This window comes from Rhinopithecus bieti, unplaced genomic scaffold (assembly GCF_001698545.2).
Source record: "Rhinopithecus bieti isolate Rb0 unplaced genomic scaffold, ASM169854v2 scaffold_3763, whole genome shotgun sequence".
In the NCBI taxonomy this organism is placed as follows: domain Eukaryota; kingdom Metazoa; phylum Chordata; class Mammalia; order Primates; family Cercopithecidae; genus Rhinopithecus; species Rhinopithecus bieti.
Genome location: NW_016804379.1, coordinates 922,643 through 946,025, shown reverse-complemented (window position 1 = coordinate 946,025; position 23,383 = coordinate 922,643). Strand labels below are relative to the sequence as shown.

The following is a 23,383-nucleotide window of genomic DNA, read 5'->3' as shown; positions in this document are numbered from 1 at the left end:
GATGGCTCTTGTCACTCTCCTAATCAGCATGTCTGGATGGGAAATGAGTTCCAGAGTAAACAACAGCGCTGGGGGTGAGCGGGGAAGAGACGGAGTGGAAACATATAGGGATTGGTCTGCGGCAGAACTCATTCTCCTCACAGGATCCAAGGGCCATCACTGCTGTAGGAGCGATGGACAAGCAAGATGGCAGCTTTGGCCTCCAGTAAAGCAGACACACTCATTGGGCCATTATTTCATTTTCCACAGGAGGAAACTGAGGCTCAGGGAGAGCAGGTTCAGTTATAACCATACCTCACCCAGGATCTGGGCTGTGTGTATGAACACATGTGGGGGGTGTGTGTGTGTGTGTGGAGTTTGACAGCCATTGTTGGCCCAGGCTTCAGTGCTGCTTGCTCTGGGAGCTGGGTGCCTAAGGACTTAGGTGAGACCAGCAGGGCTGGGAGTGACCAGGGAGTGGGCAAAGGGATGGAGCCCTGGTATATTCAGGGATGGGAGCCAGTCTGAGCCAAGGAATTGTCCAAAATCCTTTCTGTTTCCCTATGTTTTCTTGAAGCAATCAGTCACAGAAACCAACCTTTGATTTGTTCCACTTCATCCTCAAATGTCACTGAGCTCCTTCTCTTGGGTGGGCAAGTGCAGTGAGAGGGAGGGTTGTCATCAGACGTGTAGTCCTCAAGCAGCATCATATCTGTCCCTAAAACAATGGGCAGACTGCACATATATCACTACAATCCAAAGTCTTCCCGGCCTCTTCTCCCCTTTCAACACCCCTTCCACCCCTCTCTCCCGTGCATCCAAACCCATCAGCAAGGGCAGCTGACTGTGCTGCAGCACACACCCAAGAAACACCCACCTGTCATCCTATTTCATCGAGTTTGCAGACAGCCAGTGGGGCTGCTTCAGCCACACAAAAAATGCGGCCAAGTTATCTGAAGTCGGGGTTGTGTGCCTCAATGGCCAGACCCCAGAAGCATGGCATCTGCCAGCCCAGCGTGGAAGGGAAGTGGGGAGAAGGGCCGAGTGGAGGAGAGGGTCCTACTAAAAGGAACTTGATATTCTGAGTGATTCTTCTTACAGTCTGAATTTCTATCACCACAGTTAAAATATGTTGTACTAAATAAACATTTAAAGCTCCAAAACGTAGAGTTCTTTGGGGATCAAAAAATAATTGATAAATATACCCCTAAAAAGCGAGGAAATAAAGAGAGAAGGTCAGGGAAGTCCTCCTAGAGATAGGTGGGCAGAGCAGGCAGAGGGAGGAAGATGGGGCAGAGGGAAGGGAGGGAAGGAAGGGCTGAGATGGGACACTCAACAGTGCTCTTGCCCCACACTAGGGCCAGTGTCAGATCCAGCCCCACTCTTAGCTTCCAGCTTTCGATCCACCAAGGCCTGGAAGCTCAGAAAATAAGGAAGAAAAGGGAGACCTGGGGCTCTTTAGACGCTGTTTCAGAGCACCTCGCAGAGGTGTGATTACCCAACACACAGAAGAAACGGTCCTCTGGGAGGTAGCATACGGTGGTTAAACACATAGGCTCGGCTCGGACAGACCCAGAATCACTGGCAGGTTATTTAATGCCTCAGTATCTTTCCATGTCTGTAAACCTGGGGTCATCATTCAGTCTACCTCACGGACTTGTTGGGATTTTGAGTTAAGACATGTAAACATCCAGCACGGTGCTTGCACACAGCAAGAGCTAAATCGAGGGCCGTCATTCCTGATAAGGACACAGTGAACAAAGGGCAGGGCTGAGACTCACACCAGGTCTGTGTGCCCTGAAGCCCATGCTTTTTCTTCTGCCTACAATGCTGTCCCCTCACTCCTTGCGCTGGGGCACCTGCCACGTACGCTTCAGCTTTCGACATCGCATGCTCAGAGCAGCCTCTCTAACTCCCCTACCCATAGCAGCCCACGGGCTCCCACTCCACTGGGGCTTCCCCTTTCACAGCTCTCAACACATTCATCATCTTTCAAAGCCAGTTTTATAGAGATGTAATTCACATGCCATGTAACCGACTCATTTAAAGTATACAACTCAATGAGAATTGTATACTTTATAATCTTTATATACTTTACAGCTCAATATTTTATGAACTGAAGCTTCCACAACAGTGGCAGTTCACCACTGTGCCCCCAGCACCTGGCACAGGGTCCGGCCAAGGCAGGAACGTGGCAAATATCTGCCGAATGAATGAATGTTGCAGTGCCTCTGGATCCCTTTAGTTGTCTGAGAACAGAGAAGCAGTCTGGGGAGTAACAGAGACTTTCCTTAAATCACACGAGGGACTCAGGCCTAGAGGGCAGGGTGTGATCAGTGCTTCATATGACTCCGTGTGGTGCGAGGCCCTCTGGGTTGCCAGGTAAGAAATTTTCCAAGGAAAATTCTCCATGACTAAGAGAGGTCACGGACTGGTCCCGGTGTCAACCCCAAGGCTCACTCCTGAGTTCCATGACACAGGCTCAGGCGCAGCCCTGGAGCACTCACGGGGAACAGGAAACACAGGTCAAGTCAGAGGTGATTTTTCAAAGGCTCCCAAGGGCAGAGAGATGCAGGAGCTGGGAGCGCAGACCCACCGCCAGGCTTGTGGCTTTATGCTCCCGGCTTCAGCAGCACTCCCTCCAGGTGCCAGTGCACCAAGAGCCAGACCAGGGATGGGCAGCAGGTGTGGCCAGACGCCCTGGCTATTCCTCAGCAATGTGGAGCCATGGGTGTGGCTGACAGAGAGGCACTCCCTGCCTCTGCCCACACACCTCTGCCCAGGGCCTCCTGCGGCTCTAACAGCATGCTTCCAGCACAGGATACAGCATCTGCAGCTCCCACATCCCCACCTCCCCGGTGCCATGGCTCTGATGCCAGGAAGCTGACCGCTCAGACAAGGAGCAGCCCTGGGTTTGCAAGATCCTTTAGGCAGAGGCTAAAAGGGAGGGCTCCGCAGGACTTGTGGTGGAGATGCATTTCCACAGGGAGACTAAGTTTCATACCAAAGGACATGGAGTGAGGCAACAAGGTCAGCTGACCTTGCTGGAGGGCTCCCTCTGTGCCAAGAACAAGATGAGGCTTCACATTCATTAGGTCTCTCTCAATTCTCACAGCTGCCCTGTGATGGGGATTAGTACCCCGATTTCACAGATGGGGAAAGTTGAGGGTTTAGGAGGAGATCATGCAACTTGCTTGAGATAACACAGCTCTTAAAAAGCCAACAGGAGACTGAAGACCAGGCAGGCTGACTCCGAGGCCCTTCTGGGCCAGTGCTTATTATCATCATTTCTCATTTGAACTTTGCAAAGGTTCACTCACTCTCAGCCCCCCAACAACACGGTGTGGCAGAGAGAACAGGAACTGAGAACCCCATCTTGTAGAGGAAGAAACTGAGACACAGGAAAGCAGAAAAGTCAAAACCATGACTGGAAACCCAGACTTAGATTCTCACCCCCCACCCACTGTGGGAAATGCCCCTCGGCCAGCTCTTGAGCCTGCACTGGGGAAACGCAACAGGCGAGAGGCTTATAAAGCACACAGGTTACCTGAGTCCTGGGAGCAGCTAAAGCCAGTGTCCCCCGTGCTGCTGCTGTGCCCCAGGGGCTGTCCACCTGCCATGAGCGCCGTGAGGTGTGGGGACAGGCCCAGGTCTGAAAGACAAAATTGGCATTGTCAACACAAGCACACCCTGCAAGGAGAGGCCCCAGCCTCCGTTTCCCCACAGACTCATCTCCTGCCCTCCTGTTCGCCCTTGCAAAACGCACTCTGAACTCCCTGAAAGACAGGAGAGCTTAGCTGCTCCCTCCCAGCTCGCCCCTCTTTTCTGTCCCACTGTGTCAGCAGCACTCACTGGGTTCCCCCAAAGGGAACTCTCCTGACAATGTCAAACACCACCAAGGTGATGACAGAGGGCCAGGGAGCAAAATCAAAACACAGACAAAACAGAACACCAAGGCAGGCAGGAGGGAAAATGTGAGGTGAGAAGATCTTCCTGTTAAAGATGGAGGGTTCCACCCCACACTTACCTCCTGAAATCCTACTTGAATTATCAAAGAGGGATTTTTAAGAGGCTTACACCCCAAAGGAAGGAGAGAATTTTTGTCAGCTGGAAAGCAGATGGGTGAGAGTGATAAGCTGACCTGGAATGGAGAACTGAGGTTGGCAATGGGGAGGTTTGGGAGAAGCAGGCTTCACCAGGCTCCAAAAACTCAGAAACGGGGTTGGGGGGTAGGGGGCCAGGAGAGAAAGTCTCCCCAAGAAGCAGCTGGCCCTTCTACTGCTCTTCCCCAGGCTAGGCCTCGGGCGCCAGACCCCAGTGTTAGTAGAAGAGGACAGTGAGCCCCGGGCACAGCTGCACCAGAAGTGACACAGTGAAAACTGAGGGTATTGTGGAATTTACATATTAAATAGTGGGACCCTGGCCCCTTGTCCCACTTAACCTGGCCTGGAGACTGGAGAACTCTTCCCTGGGAAAATCCACCAAGCCTAGAGAAAAGACTCACAGGCACTGAGAGTCAGGTGACTGTGAAATGGCCCTGCCAGACCAACCCACAGTCAGGAAGCCTGCCTGCAACCCCACCACTCAGGGCTTCCCTGTGGTTTTCTAGGCCTTCGTTATTGGAGGTGAAGGGGTGCCCAAGGATCACTAGACATTTAAGGGAAGGTACTAGCGTGAAAGACAGAGATGGGAAAAAAGAAAAGAAAAATGGACCTCAGAGGATTCAATGCAGGGAGCTTAAGAAACCAAAAAATATTACAATGGGTCATCCTCAGAATGTTAGGAAAATAAAAAAAGAGCTGCAGGCTACGAGAAAAGGAACATGGAGATAACAAAACGCTCTTAGAAATTAAAAACGAAGCACAAGAAGTCAAACTCCTCAGATCTCATGAAGAAGATCCACTGCCTGGCAGATTCTGTGATCTGTCGTAAAGGACACTCTTGCATTTTATGATACACTCACAGATAGGAGAAGACCCCATTCCTTCATTCTACTCCAGTTCTTCAGAGGTTACAAGGCAATAGAATGCACTTTCTCCTTTCTTCCCTGGAGCCAAGGAGGACATGGGGTGGGCAGGAGGGGCAGTCACAGCAGGCTGCTCTCAGAACTTCCCTCTCCCTGCTTTTGGGAATCCTGCTTTTGCAAGGGGCCTTCCCCTTGACTGGGGGTTGCTGTAGGGAGTGGGGACCAGAAAGGCCCCAATCCTCTCCCCCACACACGACCATCCCCCCAATGTCTCGGCCTGGGAACATGACTGTTCAGCAGGAGGCATGGCTTAGTGAGCAGAGCCTGTGGGGGCATCGCCTGCCAGCTGGGATGGCTGAAGCCGCAGTGGGTTTTGGACACCATCTCTGAGGCTGTGGTGAAGGCCAGGAACATGTCTTGGTCTGCACCAGTGGGAGGAAAGGTCTGAGCCAGGCCAGTGTGGCTCAGCTAAAAGGTCTGGAAATGGGGCAGACAGGTGGCATCCCTCTCCTCTGTGTTTATGCAGCATTTACCAGTGGAGGGTGGAGACAATTACCCCGCGATTGTTCACATGAAACAATATATTTACTGGCTGAGCCCAATCCAGGCCCTCAAGAAAAAAGCACAAAGGCACAGGCTGGGTGAATCAGGTTTGTGGCCCTCCAGAGGCATGCAGTGGGCAAAAGTCACAGTGCTTTGGGAAGCTGAAAGAACAGGGGTATGATTTAAATTTGCAGGTACTTTGAGGTAACTAGAAGACCTCTAAATGCCACACACAGCAAAGGAACTTAGGAAGGCAAGGGAGTGAATCCAAAGGCTCTGGGGTCGCCCTCCCTGCCCTCGAGCTAGGCCCTCTCAAGAAAGAACCTGGAGCGAGGAGCTCCTCACTGACTGAGGAGTCCGTGTCCTTCACAGGAGATAACGGGAAAGGCTCTATGCCCAGGAGCTTCAAGGGTCTTGTAAGGGTGGCATTTGGAGGGAGTGCCCCCTGATACTGCCTGGGCCACCCTCCCTGGCTGGGTAGAGGGGTGGTGCTCGGGTTCTCCAGCCTTGGCTGGACTGAAGGTTCTGGGTTGGCCAGCGGAAGGGCGGGTGGAGGGGCTGCCTGCGCTTTCTTCTGAAGTCTCTTCTTGACTCCCATTGCCAGTAGCCACCAGTCAGCTTTGAATTGTGCTTTAGCGTCCTAAGACCACCTGGCAGCATTTAGCAATGTCCATGCAGGGCTGACCTATCCGCCACATGGTGGCACTGCGTGGCAACCTCCAGGAAGTCCAGAGATCTAAATTCCTAAGTGACCTTCCCCGTGGGAACTGGCTATGGAGACCTCACAAGCAGAAGGTATTTGGTGGCCCAGTGACATCTGGCACCCAGGGAAAGCCTAAGATTTTGTACTCCCTCACTTTGGGACAAACAGAACGAGAGAAGCAGAACCACTGATTATAGCTGAAATCTGTTAGATAGAAAGGACACACTGTCAAGTGCCCAGAAGACTCCTGACATCCAGGTCAGCTGGGAAGCTCCAGAAGTGTGTGGGATTCTGTTTCTGCCTTGGCTCATATGCACTACTTTTAGGAGAGCTTATTCCATTTACTTTGGTTAAAACTTTCCAAGTGCCCATACAAACTGAGAGGAACAGAACCAAGAAAGAACCTCCAAGCTGCTGCTTGCTGGCTTTGAGACAGATCAGATCATCCTTCATGCCTCTAGTTAACACTAAGGTGAGCCAGTGGCAGGGAAAGTGATTAGGGTTTCAGAATCTGCTACATATCAACGCCTTGCCCATAGAAGGTATGGTCAGCCCTGGCTCAGACAGAGGGACCAGGGACACAAGGCAGAGGCCAGGGCTCTCTCCTGCAGTCAGAAAGCCATGGACAGCGCAGGGTGAGTGGCTGGGCTGGGGCATCACATTCTGCTTTGGTTCCCAGACTCTTACTGATGCTGCTGCCTCCTCCTGGGATCAGGACCTTGGGGGAAGAACAAGAGGAACCATCCCCCACCCCCTCCCCAGCTCCCATTCCGCGGAAAGGCCAATGACTTGGAACCCATCCCATAAGCTCTTCAGCCCAAAAGCATCCCACAAGCCTGCTTTCCCTCAATGAAGATGAGACTGCCAGCTGCCTGGGATGTGCCAAACCAACCACAGCTGGTGTTTTCCGCCTGTGCTCACAGCTTCACCAGCTCTTCTAGGACACCTGCAAGTGACTTGCATGGAAAAATCTTGGCCCCAACAGCAGGTGTTTCTTTTTGTTCTGTGAACCCTTTCCTGCTCCATTTTCTGTCCTCATTTTTTTTCCTTCCTCATTTTAACTTCATTGATATAGAAAACATCTATTATTTTTTCCCTAGAAGACAAGTGACTTTACAAAACCTGAACTAATACATTAATCAGTGAGATGAAGCCCAACATTGAATGGACTGCTGGGTCCCAGGTCATATGTGAAAATGTGGACTTGCAACTGGCAGCGGTGGGCATTTCAGTGGTTAAAATACTGAGATACACAGACATTTTTTTTCCTATGGTTAAAAGTCCCAGACTTCCTTCATCTCTTGGAAATAAAACTCCATCAGCCTGTGAAATAAATCAGTGATGCCAGTGTGTCTCATCGCCACATGGAAAGGATCTCCTGTCATCATTGCCACTGGGTGTGCATAATTAGAGTTATTATTTCTTTCACCCTCTTGAGAAGAAAAGTGGAAGAAAGACCTCTCTACTTCATGAAGAGGAGAAATTAACTAGAGTGGTTTAAAGAGTTGCCCAAAGTCATCTGGCAAGAGATGAGGACTGTGGTCCGAGCTGAATGTCCTCCAAATCTCCCTCCCAGCGGCTTGGCCAGGTGATGGTCTCCCTTCAACTTGGCCCTAAAAATCCAGCTACTTGACCTCAAAACTACACAGTAAAAATGCTTGAGGGAAGATCCACAAATGTGTCCTGAGTCAGTGGGAGAGGGCCAAAGAGGAAACATCTAAAAGTATCATCTCAAAGTATCTCCTCAGTTGTATTTACAAATTACAATGGGAAAATCAGCAGCTTTACTGTGGAGAAAGCTGACAGGCACCACCTTAACCGAGAGATCAACGGCAACACAACTAGCAATAAGGCATATTGGCATATGTGCCCTCTGCTGTGATGTATAGGAAGGGCACATCATCCCTGTGGCATTCTTGCCAAAAATGGATAACCGCATTCTAATCTTGAGAAAGCATCAGATGAACACAAATTAAGGGGCGCTCTATAAAATACCTGGTGAGTACTCTACAAAGCTGTCGATGTCATAAAAGACAAGGGAAGAATAAAGGATTGTCAAAGATTGACTAAAACAATATGGGATCCTGAGCTGGATCTTTGGACAAACAAAGGACATTAATGAAAAAACAGGTGAAATCTGAATCAAGTCTGTAGTTAGTAGCACTGCCCCAGTGTTAACGTTTTAGAGCTGATCACCGTGCTATGGTTTTTCAAGACAGTAACACGAGAGGAAGCTGGGTGTGTGGGAATTCTCTGTAGTGTTTTTCCAAGTCTTCTTTAAATCTAAAATTATTTCAAAATAAAAAGTTTTAACAAAAAATGTAACTCCTAACTACAGTAATTCCTCCAGGTCCCATCAAAGATGGTGGGATTGTGTCCGGAAACCTGTGCACACTGGATCAGTCATCAGAGAAAGGAGCAGCCTCACACATACAAGGCCATGTTTCAATGGAGGGCTGGGGTTTGGCATGGACACCCCCTGGATTGTCTGGGACCATCTGAGGAGATCACTGATCTGTGAGTAGGAGGAGAATGGTTGAGGAGGAAGACAGCAGCTGAGGTGGGGAGGGGGCGCTGACAAGAGGAAACTTTGAAGGAAAGGATGTGGATATGCCAAGAGAAGGTGGCTTGGTCCAATGCTTGGATTCTTTTACCTCTAGTAAACAAGTAAATATACCCCAGGCCTGGTGTGGTGGCTCACGTTTGTAATCCCAGCACTTTGGGAGGCTGAGGTGGGTGAATCACTTGAGGTCAGGAGTTTGAGAACAGCCTAGCCAATAAGGTGCAACCCCGTCTCTACCAAAAATATAAAAAGTAGTTGTCTGTGGTGGTGCGTGCCTATAATCCCAGCTACTTGGGAGGCTGAGGCACAAGAATCACCTGAATCAGGGAGACAGAGGTTGCAGTGAATGGAGATCGTGCCACTGCACTCCACCCTGGGTGACAGAGCAAGATCCTGTCTCAAAAAAAAAAAGAAAGAAAGAAAGAAAGAAAAAGAAACTATACATACTCTGGAGGCCAGAGGGCCATGGCTGGGGTTTCAGAAAGCAGATTTCTAGACCATGGTGTCCCCTGCCCGATTCTTTTGGGATGCATACCAGAGCACCAGGGAGCTCTGCTGGCCTGGTCAGCATGGCCACGAACTGCTGAGTGACAGGAAGCTCCCTGGGAATCACAGCAGAGCCTCTGGAATGTTTCTTCCCAAAGGAAATCTGTGCTTTGAGCCCCACCACCAGTCAGCCTGAGAACTCACCCACAAACAGGCCAGCGTGGCTGAGAGGACCACAGATTTCATCTGCCTCAGAGGGACTATCCTAACAATGCCCAAGTTACCTGTGATCCTGTTGGAAATGCTGAAGAGCCTGGAGGTCCTCTGTCGTTGCACAAACGGTTCCCGATAATACCGGTCCCCAAAGCACATGCCCAGTAGTTCTTTGCGAACTGTCTTGTTCCAGAGTCCATAGATCAGGGGGTGGCAGACAGCGCTGGCAAAGGACAGCCATGTGGCCCAAGTCTCCAGGCTCGGGGAGACAGAGCTCTTCCCCCAGAGGGCCTCAGAGGCGATGACAACCATGTAGGGACCCCAGGTGACCATGAAGGCACCGAGGACCACCAGGATGGTGATGAGGGCTTTGCACTGGTTGGCCGAGTACACCACACCCTGAAAGGCGTTCCTCCTGCTGCCTGAAGAGGAAGTGGAGGTGCTGGAGTTCTTCCTCCCGGTCCTCTGAGCATCCTCCTCCACAATGACGACTGTGCCACAGTGCACCTTGCGTGCCTTGACCCTGGCCACGCGGAAGATGAAGCCGTAGCACACCAGCATGACCAGAAAGGGGAATAGGGCACACCAGATCTGCCAGAAGGCCGTGTAGCCAGGCTCCCGGTGCCAAGCAGCCACACACATCCATTTGAACTCGTCAAACTCCACGGATGACCAACCAAACAGGGGTGGCAGGCAGCCGATAAGTGCATGAAGCCAGATGTAGACAAGTGCCATCACAGCCCGGTTCCCTGTGATTTTCATGGGGTACACCATGGGGTACAGGACAGCATAGTAGCTAGAAAAGGGACGGAGGGAGGCAAGAGAGAGAAGTCAGCAGAGAGAAAACTGCTGCTTTCCTGCGTCAGGGGCTCCCATGACTGGGCTGGATGTTTCTAAAAGCAGCACCTTCCCCCAGGTCTCCCCAGACAAGTTATAAAGACCGCATCATGTTCCACAGCTCTGTAGAGCTCTTTAACAGAGAAGAGCTCAACACTGGCAAGACACAGAGCTCGAACCTTCCTGTTTCCAAGTCACCACACCAGAGCCCGCTCATATTTGGGGGTGTGACCAGTCTTGAGATACCTACAGGGGTCCTAAGGGATTATGCATTGGGCCACATCAGTTCTGCTGCTGTTGACATTAATCCATTCAGATCAGTTTTCAGAGGGATCATCAGAACCAGAATGATGTTGAAGGACTATGGGCTTCATTCAATCAATGGACATTTACCAAAGGCTTGCGATGTGCCAAGCACTGTGCTATGTCCTAGAAATGCAGTTGAGAAGATGTGAGGGAGGCAGACACCTGAGCCAAGTATCAGGGCCTGGAGTGGTAAGGGCCACATTGAGTCCTCACAGCAACCGTGAGCATGGGTATGTCATTATCTTCATTTTACAGATGAGGAAATTAAAGCAGGGAAAGGCTAAATAATGCACCCCAGACCCATGGGAGAAAGACACAAACCCAGGCAATCTGACTCTACAATCCCCAGTGCACACGCCCAGCAATTCCGTGTAAGCCTTCTTGTTCCACAGTCAAAGGGGCGGTTCCAAATCACTCAGTGCTGCTAAGAAGGAGGTGGGCCAGGAGTGCTATCAATTCAAACTGGCAGGCTTCCAGTCCAGCACAGAAGGTCACAGCAGGCTCCTGATGCAGGTGATGCTCCAGACCCAGGTCTCACAGCGTTGGAGGCACTGACCCAGGACCACCCCAGGCAGAAAACTAGCCTGGTGAGGTATTGAGATGTGAGTGAGCACCATCTCAGAGGGGAGGCTACAGGGAGTTCCACCTGGCAGGAGAGAGAGTGCAGGATGGAGAGAGGAGGAGAGAAGCAGGCCGGGTGGGTGTGGCCGGGGCATGTAGGCCCAGCTAAGGACTGGCCCTTTAATTGGAAAGGGTGGGAGGACTTAGACCACAGGGCTGAAAGTCAACCACCACCCTCCCAACCCAGACATTTTATCCAAGGGAAATAGGATGTTCCCATGAGGGCAACATGTGGAAGGGACGGGTGGCCACACTGATGCCGCCTGGCACAGGCAGGACGTTGGGAAATGACTGTGGCTACGTGCCTCACACATCGCCTGGGAAGCCAGCTCCTCCACAGGGATCGCCCTGAGTCACCCTTGGGCCCCAGCAGCTGAACTGCCACGTGCTAACTGGAGGTGCTGCCTCCTTGGTCTTCCTAAGCAGGGGTGAGCCTGGGGCTGCTCTGAGCTGAGCCTTGAGCCCAGGCCAGGATCTAGCCTGGAAAGAGAGCATTTCCAGCTGTGGGGCCTGAGGAGAAGATTGCGCAGTGATTAGGGTGTCGATTACAGAATCACTGCACACTGGCTGGGTAAGGTGATTACTGTCTTTCACTGCTATCTGGGCTTGCATCTTGCAAAGGCCATGCAGCCCAAGGGAAAAAGCATGCCTTTGGAGCTGGAAATTCAAGTTCAGATGGAGGCTCTGATGTCTACTAGCTGTGTGACCTCAGCCAGCTGATGAACCTCTCAGAGCTTCAGTTCCCTCATCTAGAAAACGGGAATTGTGGCACCCACATCACAGGTCTGCTCCTAGGAACGAATGAGGAAGAGCATGGAAAAGGCCCGGATGGTGCCTACCCTTCAATGGGGGACTGGCCATCGACCTTTCCCCCATCCTCCTTGAGGACAAAAGCCCTACACTGCTCCTGCTCCTGCGATGACCCCCACGGGACACTGGCCCTCCTGAGCCCTGGGGGGCGAGCAAGCCACACGGTAGTCTCCTTCCCCTTGTGGGTGGCCTGCTGAGACTTGGACCGTCTGACATCATGCTGGCAAATGAAATGTGAGGGGGTTGCTAGGGTGGGACTGCGGGGAGGGGAGAAGTGGGTCTAGGAAGGTTTCCTTTACTTTTCAAAAGAAACAAGGCAGAGATTTCTATTTTTCTCTGTCCCTTTACAGAGCATGCAGACACTTCATCCTCAGTCACCCCGGGAGTGTACGGCCGGCTGTGGAGCCAGGCCTGGTGAATGTTCACCATAGGCCTCCTTCTACCAACCCTGTTTGGAGGCCATAAATATGATTATAATTAATGTGCTGTCCTCTGCCAGATTTCCTTCTGGCTCTTCTCAACACCCAGTTATTATTATTACTTTATGGCAAGACTTCTCCTTTATTGTAACAAATGGTACCCACGTAACTCACTGACTGAGGTTCAGGCACAGGCAGTTCCAGTGTGACATGACACTGATTTCTCCCAGCTGCATCCTGAGTGCCATCAGGATGGTCAAGGTCAGCCTCCTACAGGCAGAAAAGCCCCACAGGCACAGCCCTGCCCATGTACAGCTATGTCCTCCAGGGGTTTTGTTTTTAAGTATGTTTTTGATGCGGGGGGGATAAAACGTATGTACATTGAAATGCACGCATCTACACCTCTATCGAGATACAGAACATTCCATCCAGGGGCAATGGCTCACATCTTGTAATCTCAGTACTTTGGGAGTCCAAGATAGGAGAATTACTTGAAGCCAGGAGTTTGAGACCAGACTGGGCAACACAGGGAGACCCCATCTCTACAAAAAATAAAAAACAAAATTAGGCAGGTATGGTGGTGTATGCCCATAGACTCAGCTACTTGGGAGACTGAGGTGGGAGGAAGATTACTTGGGCCCAGGAGGTCAAGGCTGCAATGAGCCATGATTGCCCCACTGCACTCTAGCCTGGGTGACAGAGCAAGACCCTGTCTCAAAAAAAAAAAAAAAAAAAAAAAAGAACAGTCCTACATCTCCTAAGAAAAAAATGGGTATACGTCTTCTCAATCACAGATTTATAAAGTTGTTTTTTGCAGCAGAAGGCTCATTTAAGCCTAGTTGAAGACTCAAGGGAAAACAACAAAAGCAACTCCCGATTCCTATGTGGGCTAATAACACAGACCAAAAGAGAGGGGTTTTCCTTTGCTCTCTATTCTCTTAACTGTCTTCTGAGGCTCTCGATCTTCTCTCCAACAACTCATTTTTAGACATGAGCCCAGTCACGACCCTTGAACCCCAAAGAGGCTTTCATGATGTCACAGGTAACTGAAAAGTTGTAATGTGAGAAGGGGCTTCCGATGCTTCAGGCTCCTGCCACAAGACCAGCCACTTTGACAGCAAGCCCTGCTCTTAATAAGTTGTCTTCAGTGAAAACAGAAACAGAATCTAAGCCAACTTCACCTAACGGAGGGGCAACACGCTAACTTACATGGAACAGTCTCCTAAAAGCACTAGTCACTTTTGCTAGACCTACTCATCCCATTGTTCTAGATACTTTCATGTACTGAAATTCTGTTTTCAGACCTGGAGTTTCACCCTCTGTGGTGTGGAATGAAAATATGAGAACTCTTCTCCACAGACCCAGAACTCAGGCGGCTTGGCCGCGATGACAGAGGTGACCACCGTTACAGACTTCTTCTAAGTAACAGACGTTCACAGTGGAACCATTGGCAGGTCAAATGGTGTCCCCAGCAGGCCCTACTTCCACTTAGCTGGTTTAGGACATTGAAAAACTGTGAATTTTGCTCCAGGCAGCCATTCTTTTCATATCTGTCTTTGCTCTCTTTTCATGGAGCTACAAGATGGACTCTTTGGGTTCATCTGTCTGGCCAGTTACTTTAGCTAAGATTCTCAGCTGGGAACCCCTGGGTATATGTGGCAATGTCTATAGACATTTTGGGCTGTCATGACTGGGGAGGTGTTCCAGCATTTGGTGGGTAGAGGCCAGGATGCTGTTGTACATCCTACAAGGCACAGGACAGCTCCTCACCACAGAGAATTATCTGGCTTGAAATGTCAACAGTGCTAAGGTGGAGAAACCCCGAGCTATGCTAGCCGGCTGCTGGAATGACTGAGTTGACGGTGTTGTATAACGACAAAGCATCCAGGTTTGGGCATCTCAAAACCGGAATAGTTACTTACCAGCCACGTGACCTTGGGCAAGTTACTTAAGGCCCCAAAAACCTCACTTTGCTCATCTGCAAAATTGGGGCTAACAAGGTTATCATGAGGGTTAGCCGAGCTAAATGTTGATAAACAGTGTACATAGGAATATGACAAGCGTGTAACATTTTATAGTTAAAATCATGCCCATTGCCCTTGTTCTTCTCCACTTCTACTTTCTTTTTCTTTCTTTCTTTTTTTTTTCAGATGGAGTATTGCTCTTGTCACCCAGGCTGGAGTGCAATGGCACAATCTCAGCTCACTGCAACCCCCGCCTCCCGGGTTCAAGTGATTCTCCTTCCTCAGCCTCCCAAGTAGCTGGGATTACAGGCACCTGCCACCATGTCCAGCTAATTTTTGTATTTTAGTAGAGATGGGGTTTCACCATGTTGGCCAGGCTGGTCTTGAACTCCTGACTTCGGGGGATCACCTGCCTCGGCCTCCCAAGGTGTTGGGATTACAGGCGTGAGCCACCACGCTAGGTCTCAGCATGTTTATTCATCTTATTCAGCTATGTATTCCCAGCACCAACCACTGTGCTAGGCATATAATAGGTGCTCAATAATTGCTTACCAAGTGAATAGACAGAAGCTGCTCCTTCAGTCAGAAGAGGCCTCTTCACCTGTTACATACCTGCTATCCTACTCGCTGTTTAGGAGCCTAGCTCAAATGCCACCTTCTCCTTGCCCAGCCCATCAGCAGCAATGGCTGGTGGAGCTGTCGACGGTGGTTATTTCTATTTTTGTGTTAAATCGGCACCCACAAGTCAGCCTCTGCCACTGAACTGTAAACCCCTGGTGGGCAGGGTCTGTGTCCTGCTCACGACTGTAGCCCACCACCCCAAGGATTGGGCACAGGCCTTTCCTGGAGTAGATATCCAAGGCCCTGAAAGAGGTAAACCCTCTCTCAGATGAAGTACTTTGCTGGCATGATTTGAGGATTTGTCATGCTTGCTGGTAGAAAATCTCATTCTCATTCATCTAGACCCCAGATTTAAGCAAGCAGCTTACAGTCTCCTGGAGCTATCCCTGCAGATGCTGCCTGGCGTGTTTACTGAGCCTCCATATAGAGACAGCTCTGAGAGGGGCACTCAGAGACCATCTCTCCATCTCTGCAACTAAGCTGTTTATCCTCACTCCATGTTCCACGGGACCCAGAGCCCAGAAAGGGATGTTCAAAACGTAATAAATACAAAAAATAAATAAAAGTTAAAACAATGAGATCCCATTCCTCCCCGCTGCCAACAAACTTCCAAACTTAAAAAAAAAATGTTATATAATCAGTCCTGATAGGATATTGACAAACAGCTGCTGAAGTACAAATTTGTACAACTTTCTGAAGGGTTATTTGCCTCTTATATATCAAGAACCTTGAAAGCATGTTTACTGTTACTGAGAATACAGCAATTCCACAAACACACATGCTCCTCAGAATGCTATAGAGAATAGCAAGCTATGTGAAGCCACCTAATCCAGTAATAGGGGACTGTGAAAATAATTTATATGCCTCCACAGGATGGTATACCTTGTAACCAAGAAAAATCACCTTCTTCAAGGATATTTGCAAATAAGAGAAAATGCTCACCATTACCTACGTGAAAAAAGCAGGTCAGAAAACCATAGGTGCCAGAAGCCTATTTCAAAAATTTGCTGTATACAACCAAAATTACTGGAAGCAAATATACTAAAACATAAACAGTGATTGCTTCTGATGGTTAGATCACAAGTGTTTCTAATTTCATTCATTATATTTTCTGCATTACTTTTACTATTCAGGGAAAAAAAAAAAAAAGAGAAGCTAACTGATTTGTTTTGACCAATGGCTTCATTGGTTCTGCCTCCCCAACGCAGCCAGAAAGAGCTGCCAGATTCCAGCCTCAGGTCGAGGTGCAGTCTGTGCTCCCAGTGGACAGTTCCACTACCACTCATCAGCTGAAAAACTGACAGTCTCAAAAAAGCCCAGGGACTTGTGTCACCCAGTGACAACATCCCTGGCTAGCCCCACTCTGTGTTTTCCCTGACCCCACTACTTACTCTCTTCCCCAATTCCAGGTAAATCACACAGACCTTGAATCTATCCTCCCTGTCCTCATGAAGCTCAACCTGTGCCTGTGATGAACGAAGTGGCCATTAGCAAAATTCTAATAAATGCACTAATTTGTGGGAAACTCGCTGCCAAACCCCATGAGACTTGTACAACTAAATCTGACAGCATAATGCAGGAATCTGAAGAACCTGCGAGATGCTGCTTAGGCACATCAGCCACGCCTGACCTCCCCGTGTATCAGCTACGTTGAGGGCGGGAGCAACCGAGTTTCCAAATGCACACACGGCCTCTCCCCGGTGTCAATGCAGTATTCTCTGGCTGTCTTCCTTCCCCCTGCTCTCCTTCCAGTCCTGGGCTGTGGGGAGTGAGGGTGTTCCCTGTTTGGGTTGCACTGGTCAACACCAAAGCAAGACAGAGCAGCGGTCACACTGGGAGAAAGAGCAGCAGAGTCAGAGGCCCTGGACCCAATGTGGCTCGGAACCGAAACCTGCCTTGGCTTCGGCTTCTTCACCTACAAACCAAGAATCAGAGGTTTCTACAATGTTTTATTCTAGGCAATGGAACCTCTTTTTAAAATATAAAATTGTATGTAACATCCACAGACAAAACGAGATGTGCTTTGGTTGAAGAGATGGCTCCAGAGGCAGAACTCCACCTGGTCATCCTCCCCGGGCAGGAGTCCCTGACACTCTCCAGGAAACTAAAGCAGTCAGTGGGACACTGCACCAGATGAGTGCCCGTCAGTAATTCCTCAATTCTCTAAGTGTGAAGCATGCTTACCGGTCGATGGCAATGACCCCAAGGGTTAGCATGCTGGCTGAGCTGATCAGCAGGTAGAGGAGGGCAGAGAAGTTGCACCACACTACACCAAAGATCCATTCCCTGCGGATGGAGCTCGTCACCACAAAAGGCAGCACCAACACGGACAGCAGGAAGTTGGACAGGGTCAGGCTGAAGACGAACTTGTTGCTGAGGGTGAGGAGGTAGGACTTCCTGTACAAGGTGACCACGATGACCAGGTTTCCCAGGCAGACAAAAATGGTGATGACAATGATGGCGATGAACTGGGTGACGATGACGCCCCCTTCGCCGCCCTCCTCCTCAGTGAGGTTACTCAGCTCCTTCCTGCAGCCGAGGGAGGAGTTGAGGCTCATGGTCAGTGCACCTCGGCATGGGGTGGGCACAGCATGCTGGACGACTGCAAAGATAAAGCAGGACCAGGGGATAGGAAAAGATTCATCAAATCATCATCTCCACCTTAGGGAAGAAAGGCTTAAAGGGGTTAAGTGCTACGCCTGAGGTCACCCAGCCAGTGCAGACTCTCAGCGGGACTCCTCCACAAGCGCCACATAAGCGGGCCATTTTCTACAACCAACTACGTGTGAAACTCTTTACATCCCCCTGACCAATTTCTTCCTCTGGTCTAACTCATCCTATCCATTTTCCAAAGGCCAGTGGTTCAAAACCTTTAATGTGCTTAAGAATCGTTTGAAGAGCCAGTTTAGAAAGCTGATCCTTGAGCTCCACCACTAGAGGTTCTGGGCGCAGAGATCACCAGGCACAACCTAGGAATCTGCATTTTAAATGGGGGCAGGGGATTGTTACGAGTGGTCTATGGGAGACACTCTGTGGACTGCTGTGTTTAGACCCTGGCTACTCAGGACGGGCTCTGAACCAGCAGGATCACCATCACCTGGGAGCTCACTAGAGAGGCAGAACCTCAGGCTCCGCATCTCCATCTCACAGAAACAAATCTGCATTTTAGCCCCACCGCCAGTCAGTTTTGGTGCACATTACGGTTTGACAGTAAGATTCTCATGGGAATTGTTCTGAGCTCCCTGAGCAGGGATTAATCAGGTACCGTTTATATGGGGACATCATTACTGTTCTCCTCAGACACGGTGAGGGAGGGCAAGCACTAACTGTAAATGGGGAAGTAGAGGCACCATTTGAAGTCCTGGCCCACAGACATCACTGTCTATAAGGTGCAGACTCTGCCCTCAGGAAACTGGCTTGGGATCTTGGCTAAAGCCCCAGGTTGACACATGTTAACATTAAATCCTACAGACTGACGTTTCTCCAAAACTCTTCATATACTTCAGTTAGCCAAAAAATCCCACAGATCACTTTCCCCACCTGCTCTCATTCTCTGCACATAGAAGACACCAAAAAGAAAGGAAAGATTGCTTTCCATGACCAAGACAAAAACTCTGCTGCCTAAACTGCCTATACACAGCAGCGGGGCCACCCTCACAACCCTCGTGGTGGATCCATTGCTTCAAACGCTCTTTGGCCAGAGGGAGTGTGTGGGTTAATAAGGCAGTCCTTCCCCTCACCAGCAGTCATAAGTGCCAGAGAGAAAGTTTCCCTCATAGTAAGCTGTATGGTGGTTTCCAGACCCTTCACTAACTCAGCTTCCCTGCTTTGTACTTGCTCTCAGATGTCTATGACCCTCTTGATTTGTGGTCCCCAAACTTGAACACGCCATTCTGGAAGTATTCTGATAAGTATCAAGTCCAAACAGGCAATTTTCTCCATGATCAGAATAATCCCCTTCACACTATTCACTGTAAGAATACATTTTCTGGAGGCAGGGCACACGGTAGCTCACACCGGTAATCCCAGCACTTTGGGAGGCTCATGTGGGCAGACTGCTTGAGCTCAGGAGTTTGAGAACAAGCCTGGGCAATGTGGTGAAACTGTCTCTACAACAAAATAAAAAGAAAATTATCCAGGAATGGTGGTACATGCCTGTACTCCCAGCTACTTAGCAGGCTGAGGTGGGAAGATCCCTTGAGCCCAGAGGTCGAGGCTGCAGTGAGCTGTTTGTGTCACTGAGCTCCAGCCTGGGTGACAAAGTGAGACCCTGTCTCAAAAAATTTTCTTGTAGCAACTAGCTATTTCTGTTGGGCTTATATAAGTGTGTGATCAACTAAATCCCAAAGTTTATACATACATGAATATCTATGAACACAGATGTCCCTAATCTTGAACATGTGGAATTAATGTTTTTAAGCCTAAGTACAAAACATTATTTCTACTAAATTTCCCTTTAAGCATTTTGGCCCATATTTCCAGGTTGCTAAAGTATTCTGAATCTTGATTCAGTTATGCAACATATTCGTTACTTCAGCTTTGTGCTGTGAAGATGCTTTCTAGGTGTGCCTTCTATGCCTGTGTCTTCGTAAGGCTGTTTTTGGTTTTTGTCTTTAGTTGGTGAGTTCTGGGTTTGCTGACTCTAATAAGTAAATTAATTAATGTCTTAAAGCTTCTAAATAAGCATATTACTGCACAAGGGATTAAGAAAACAGACTTTGCATATAATAAACCTGCACATGTACCCCCAAATCTAAAATAAATGTTAAAACTATAAAAAAAGAAAGAAAATAGAGCTTGAATCATTAGACAAATGAAATAAAGAGAGGAAATATTTATAGCTTTTATCACAGATAAAAATCTTATCCTAATCTGCAAAGAACTAGTTAAAATCAAGAGGAAAAAAACAGATGAAAACCCAGAATAAAAAAGTGGCCGTAAGACTATTATGGTTTGAATGCCTGCACCTTCTGAAACTCACATTGAAACTTAACCTCCAATGGGCAACATGGAGAAGTGGAGCCTTTAAGAGGTGACTGGCTGATGAGGGCTCTGCTCTCATGAATGGAATAATGCATTCATGGATTAATGGGTTATCATGCAGTGGGACTGGTGGCTTTATAGGAAGAGGAAGAGAGACCTGAGCTAGCACTCGGCCCCCATCCATGTGACGCCCTGTGCCGCATGGGGATTCTGCAGAGAACCCACCAACAAGAAGGCCCTCACCGTATGCAGCCCCTCAACCTTGGATATTTTAGCCTCCATCACTGTAAGAAATACATTCCTTTTCTTTATAAATTACCCGGTTTCAGGTATTTTGTTAGAAGCAACAGAAAATGGACAAAGACAAAGACCTAAACACAGAGTTCACAGAAAGATACGCCAATGGTACTCAAACACTGAAATGATGCTCAATTTCACTGAAAAGAAGAGAAATCCATGTTAAAACTACAATGAGATGCCATTCCTTTCTTTTTAGACCAGCAAAAATTCCAAAGTTTGGCAGCACTCTCTGCAGGCAAGGCACTGGAGAAACAGGCACTCTCCTACACTTTCAGTACAAATGCAAATGGCAGAACCCTAGGGAGAGGAATTGGGCAAAGGTAAAAATCTATGTGCATCCACCCTGTCTTAGTCTGTTTGCAAAATTGCTATAAAGGAATAACTGAGGCTGGGTAACTTACAAAGAAAAGATGTTTATTTAGCTTACGCTTCTGCAGGCTGTACAAGTATGGTGCAGCATCAGTCTCTGCTGAGGGCTTCAAGCTGCCTCCACTCATGGCTGAAAGCAAAGGGGAGCCAGCGTGTGCAGATCACAAGGGGAGAGAGGAGCCAAGAGAGGGAAGGAGGTACCAGGCTCTTTTCAACAACCCATTCTAGTGGGAACTAAGAGTGAGAACTCACTCCCTCCCACAAGAATGGCACCATGCTGTCCTCCATGAGGGATCTGCCTCACGACCAAAACACCTCCCACCAGACCCCACCTCCAACACTGGGATCAAATGTCAACATGAGACCTGGTGGGGCCCCCAAAACCATATCCAAACCCTCCAAACCATTGCACACCCTTGGCCCAGCAACTCCGTATCTAAGCATCTACCCTGAAGATGCAAGTTCATAATATGAAGTAACAGATGGACAAAGTTATTTTATCCATTGAGGCACTAGCTGTAAAAAAAAAAAGTTGGACATAAGTGAGAAAGAAGTTGAAATGAGAATACATACACACACAAATATACATAAATATGTTTATTTAAAAAGAAACATAGGAAAGATAAATCAGAAATTAAGAGAGATAGAAGTAAATTTCTGTAAGTATTTCTTTATAGTTTTGATTTCTGAACCATGTAAATATTTTACACACTAAAATTTAAAAAAAAAAGTTATAAAAGTAAACATAAAATTGACTGTAGACAGAAAAAAAGCCTAATGTAAATCAGATTGATGATATAACCATAAAGAGAAAAAAATTAAGTTTACTAAGTTTACTTATTAGGTTAGATGTTGGTAATGGTATTGCAATTTGACACCTATTTGACTGTAGGGCAATTGTGTATAAATGCTTTTGTTGGAACTATAACCATGCTTATGTTGGGAATCAAGTATTTTACTGTGGGAGATAAAAGATACAAATTACAGAATGGGGGGAGGTGAGAAAACACCTTGTGTTAGATTGATGATTGGACGTATCAGTATGAACTCACTCTTCAAGCATAAATATAAGAATTAGTCTGAGGAAATTCCCCAAAATGCAGTCAGAAAGATTAAGAAATTGAAAATATAACAGGCAAATGAAAACATGACTAGGAAGCACTTCATAAGGTATAATGACTTTATCCAAGCAAAGTATAGCGTTGTTCACTTACTATGAGAGTCTCCCCCAACATGGTAGATGTCACTGACGTGAACATGTTTCTTATTTCAAATGCACAGAAAAGTTGGATTAAATATAACCCAAAATTTAATTTTTTAAAAAAAGTGAAACTTGAAAAAAGAAACCTACAGGTAACAGAGAAAAAACTAAAAGGCAGAATATGAACCTCACGCCTGTAACCACAGGGTATCATAGTTCAGATCTATCATAGTTCAACATAGTTCAAGTCCCCTAGGGCAGAGGTTTTTAGGTGGCAGAATGACTTTGGGCCCTACAAAGCAGAGAACTGGAACCAACATCCTACATAAAGAATAGGTTCTAGAAGGGATTTCTCCTTCATGGAAAAGGGATTAGAAAGCTCCTCCCACTGGCATAGCCAAGTGGCAAAAATATAGTTACTTAACGTGAGGCTCTGGGCAGGGTACCAACATTTTTTTCCATGAGAAATCAAACATTAAGACATGCGTCATGCTAATGAAGGTTCTAAATTAATATATTCTAGCCGGGTGCAGTGGCTGATGCCTGTAATCCCAGCACTCCGGGAGGCTGAGGCGGATGAATCACCTGAAGTCAGGAGTTCGAGACCAGCTTGGTCAACATGGTGAAACCCTGTCTCTACTAAAAATACAAAAATTAGCCAGGCATGGTGGCGCACACCTGTAGTCCCAGCTAGTCGAGAGGCCGAGGTAGGAGAATTTGCTTGAACCTGGGAGACAGAGGTTGCAATGAGCCGAGATCACACCACTGCACTCCAGCCTGGGCAACAGAGCAAGGCTCTGTCTCAAAACAAAACAAACACAACTAAATGTATACATTCTGCATGCTACAGAAATCCAAGTTAATAAACCCATGTAAAAATTAATGCTGACAGAAGTAAATCAAAATACCTCTGTAAGGAATTTACACTCACAATACAAACAGAAAAATACCTGATGAAAGTGAACACATAGCATTCCCCATGAGGGACGGTCAAAAACAATAGCAACAAAATAGAAGAATTGACTTCCAAGAACTTGAATTAATAGAAAAAACATGGTGGCTAGGCACAGTGGCTCACGCCTATAACCCCAACACTTTGGGAGGCCGAAGTAGGTGGATGGCTTGAGCTCAGGAGTTCGAGACCACCCAGGGCAATGTGGTGAAACCTCATCTCTACAAAAAAATTAGCCACGCTTGGTGGTGTGTGCCTGTAGTCCCAGCTACTTGGGAGGCTGAGGTTGGAGAACAATTACCAGAACCCGGGAGGTCAAGGCTACAGTGAGCCATGATCACACCAATGCACTCCATCCTAGATGAAAGAGTGAGACCCTGTCTCCATTAAAAAAAAAAAAGAAAAAAGAAAAAAAGAAAGAAAGAGAGAGAGAGAAAGAAAAAGAAAGAAAGAAGGAAAAGAAAGAGACAATAAAACCAATACAATTAAAACTTTTAAAAAGAAAAGAGGCCGGGTGCCGTCGCTCACTCCTGTAATCCCAGCACAT

The 23,383-nt window shown here is 48.1% G+C and overlaps 1 protein-coding gene across 11 annotated transcripts in view; it reads right to left on the bottom strand.

Annotated features, from left to right (window-relative positions):
- GPR161 (G protein-coupled receptor 161) overlaps window positions 1-23,383 on the bottom strand; it is a 57,187-nt gene that overhangs the window by 7,485 nt on the left and 26,319 nt on the right. For all 11 annotated transcript variants that reach the window (XM_017867565.1, XM_017867572.1, XM_017867574.1 and 8 more), the window contains 4 exons: window positions 17,216-17,633; window positions 9,525-10,249; window positions 3,527-3,631; window positions 578-697 (listed from right to left, as the gene is read on the bottom strand). In XM_017867565.1, coding sequence (XP_017723054.1) covers window positions 578-697; window positions 3,527-3,631; window positions 9,525-10,249; window positions 17,216-17,633 — 1,368 coding nt within the window. The remainder of the gene's footprint in view (window positions 1-577; window positions 698-3,526; window positions 3,632-9,524; window positions 10,250-17,215; window positions 17,634-23,383) is intronic.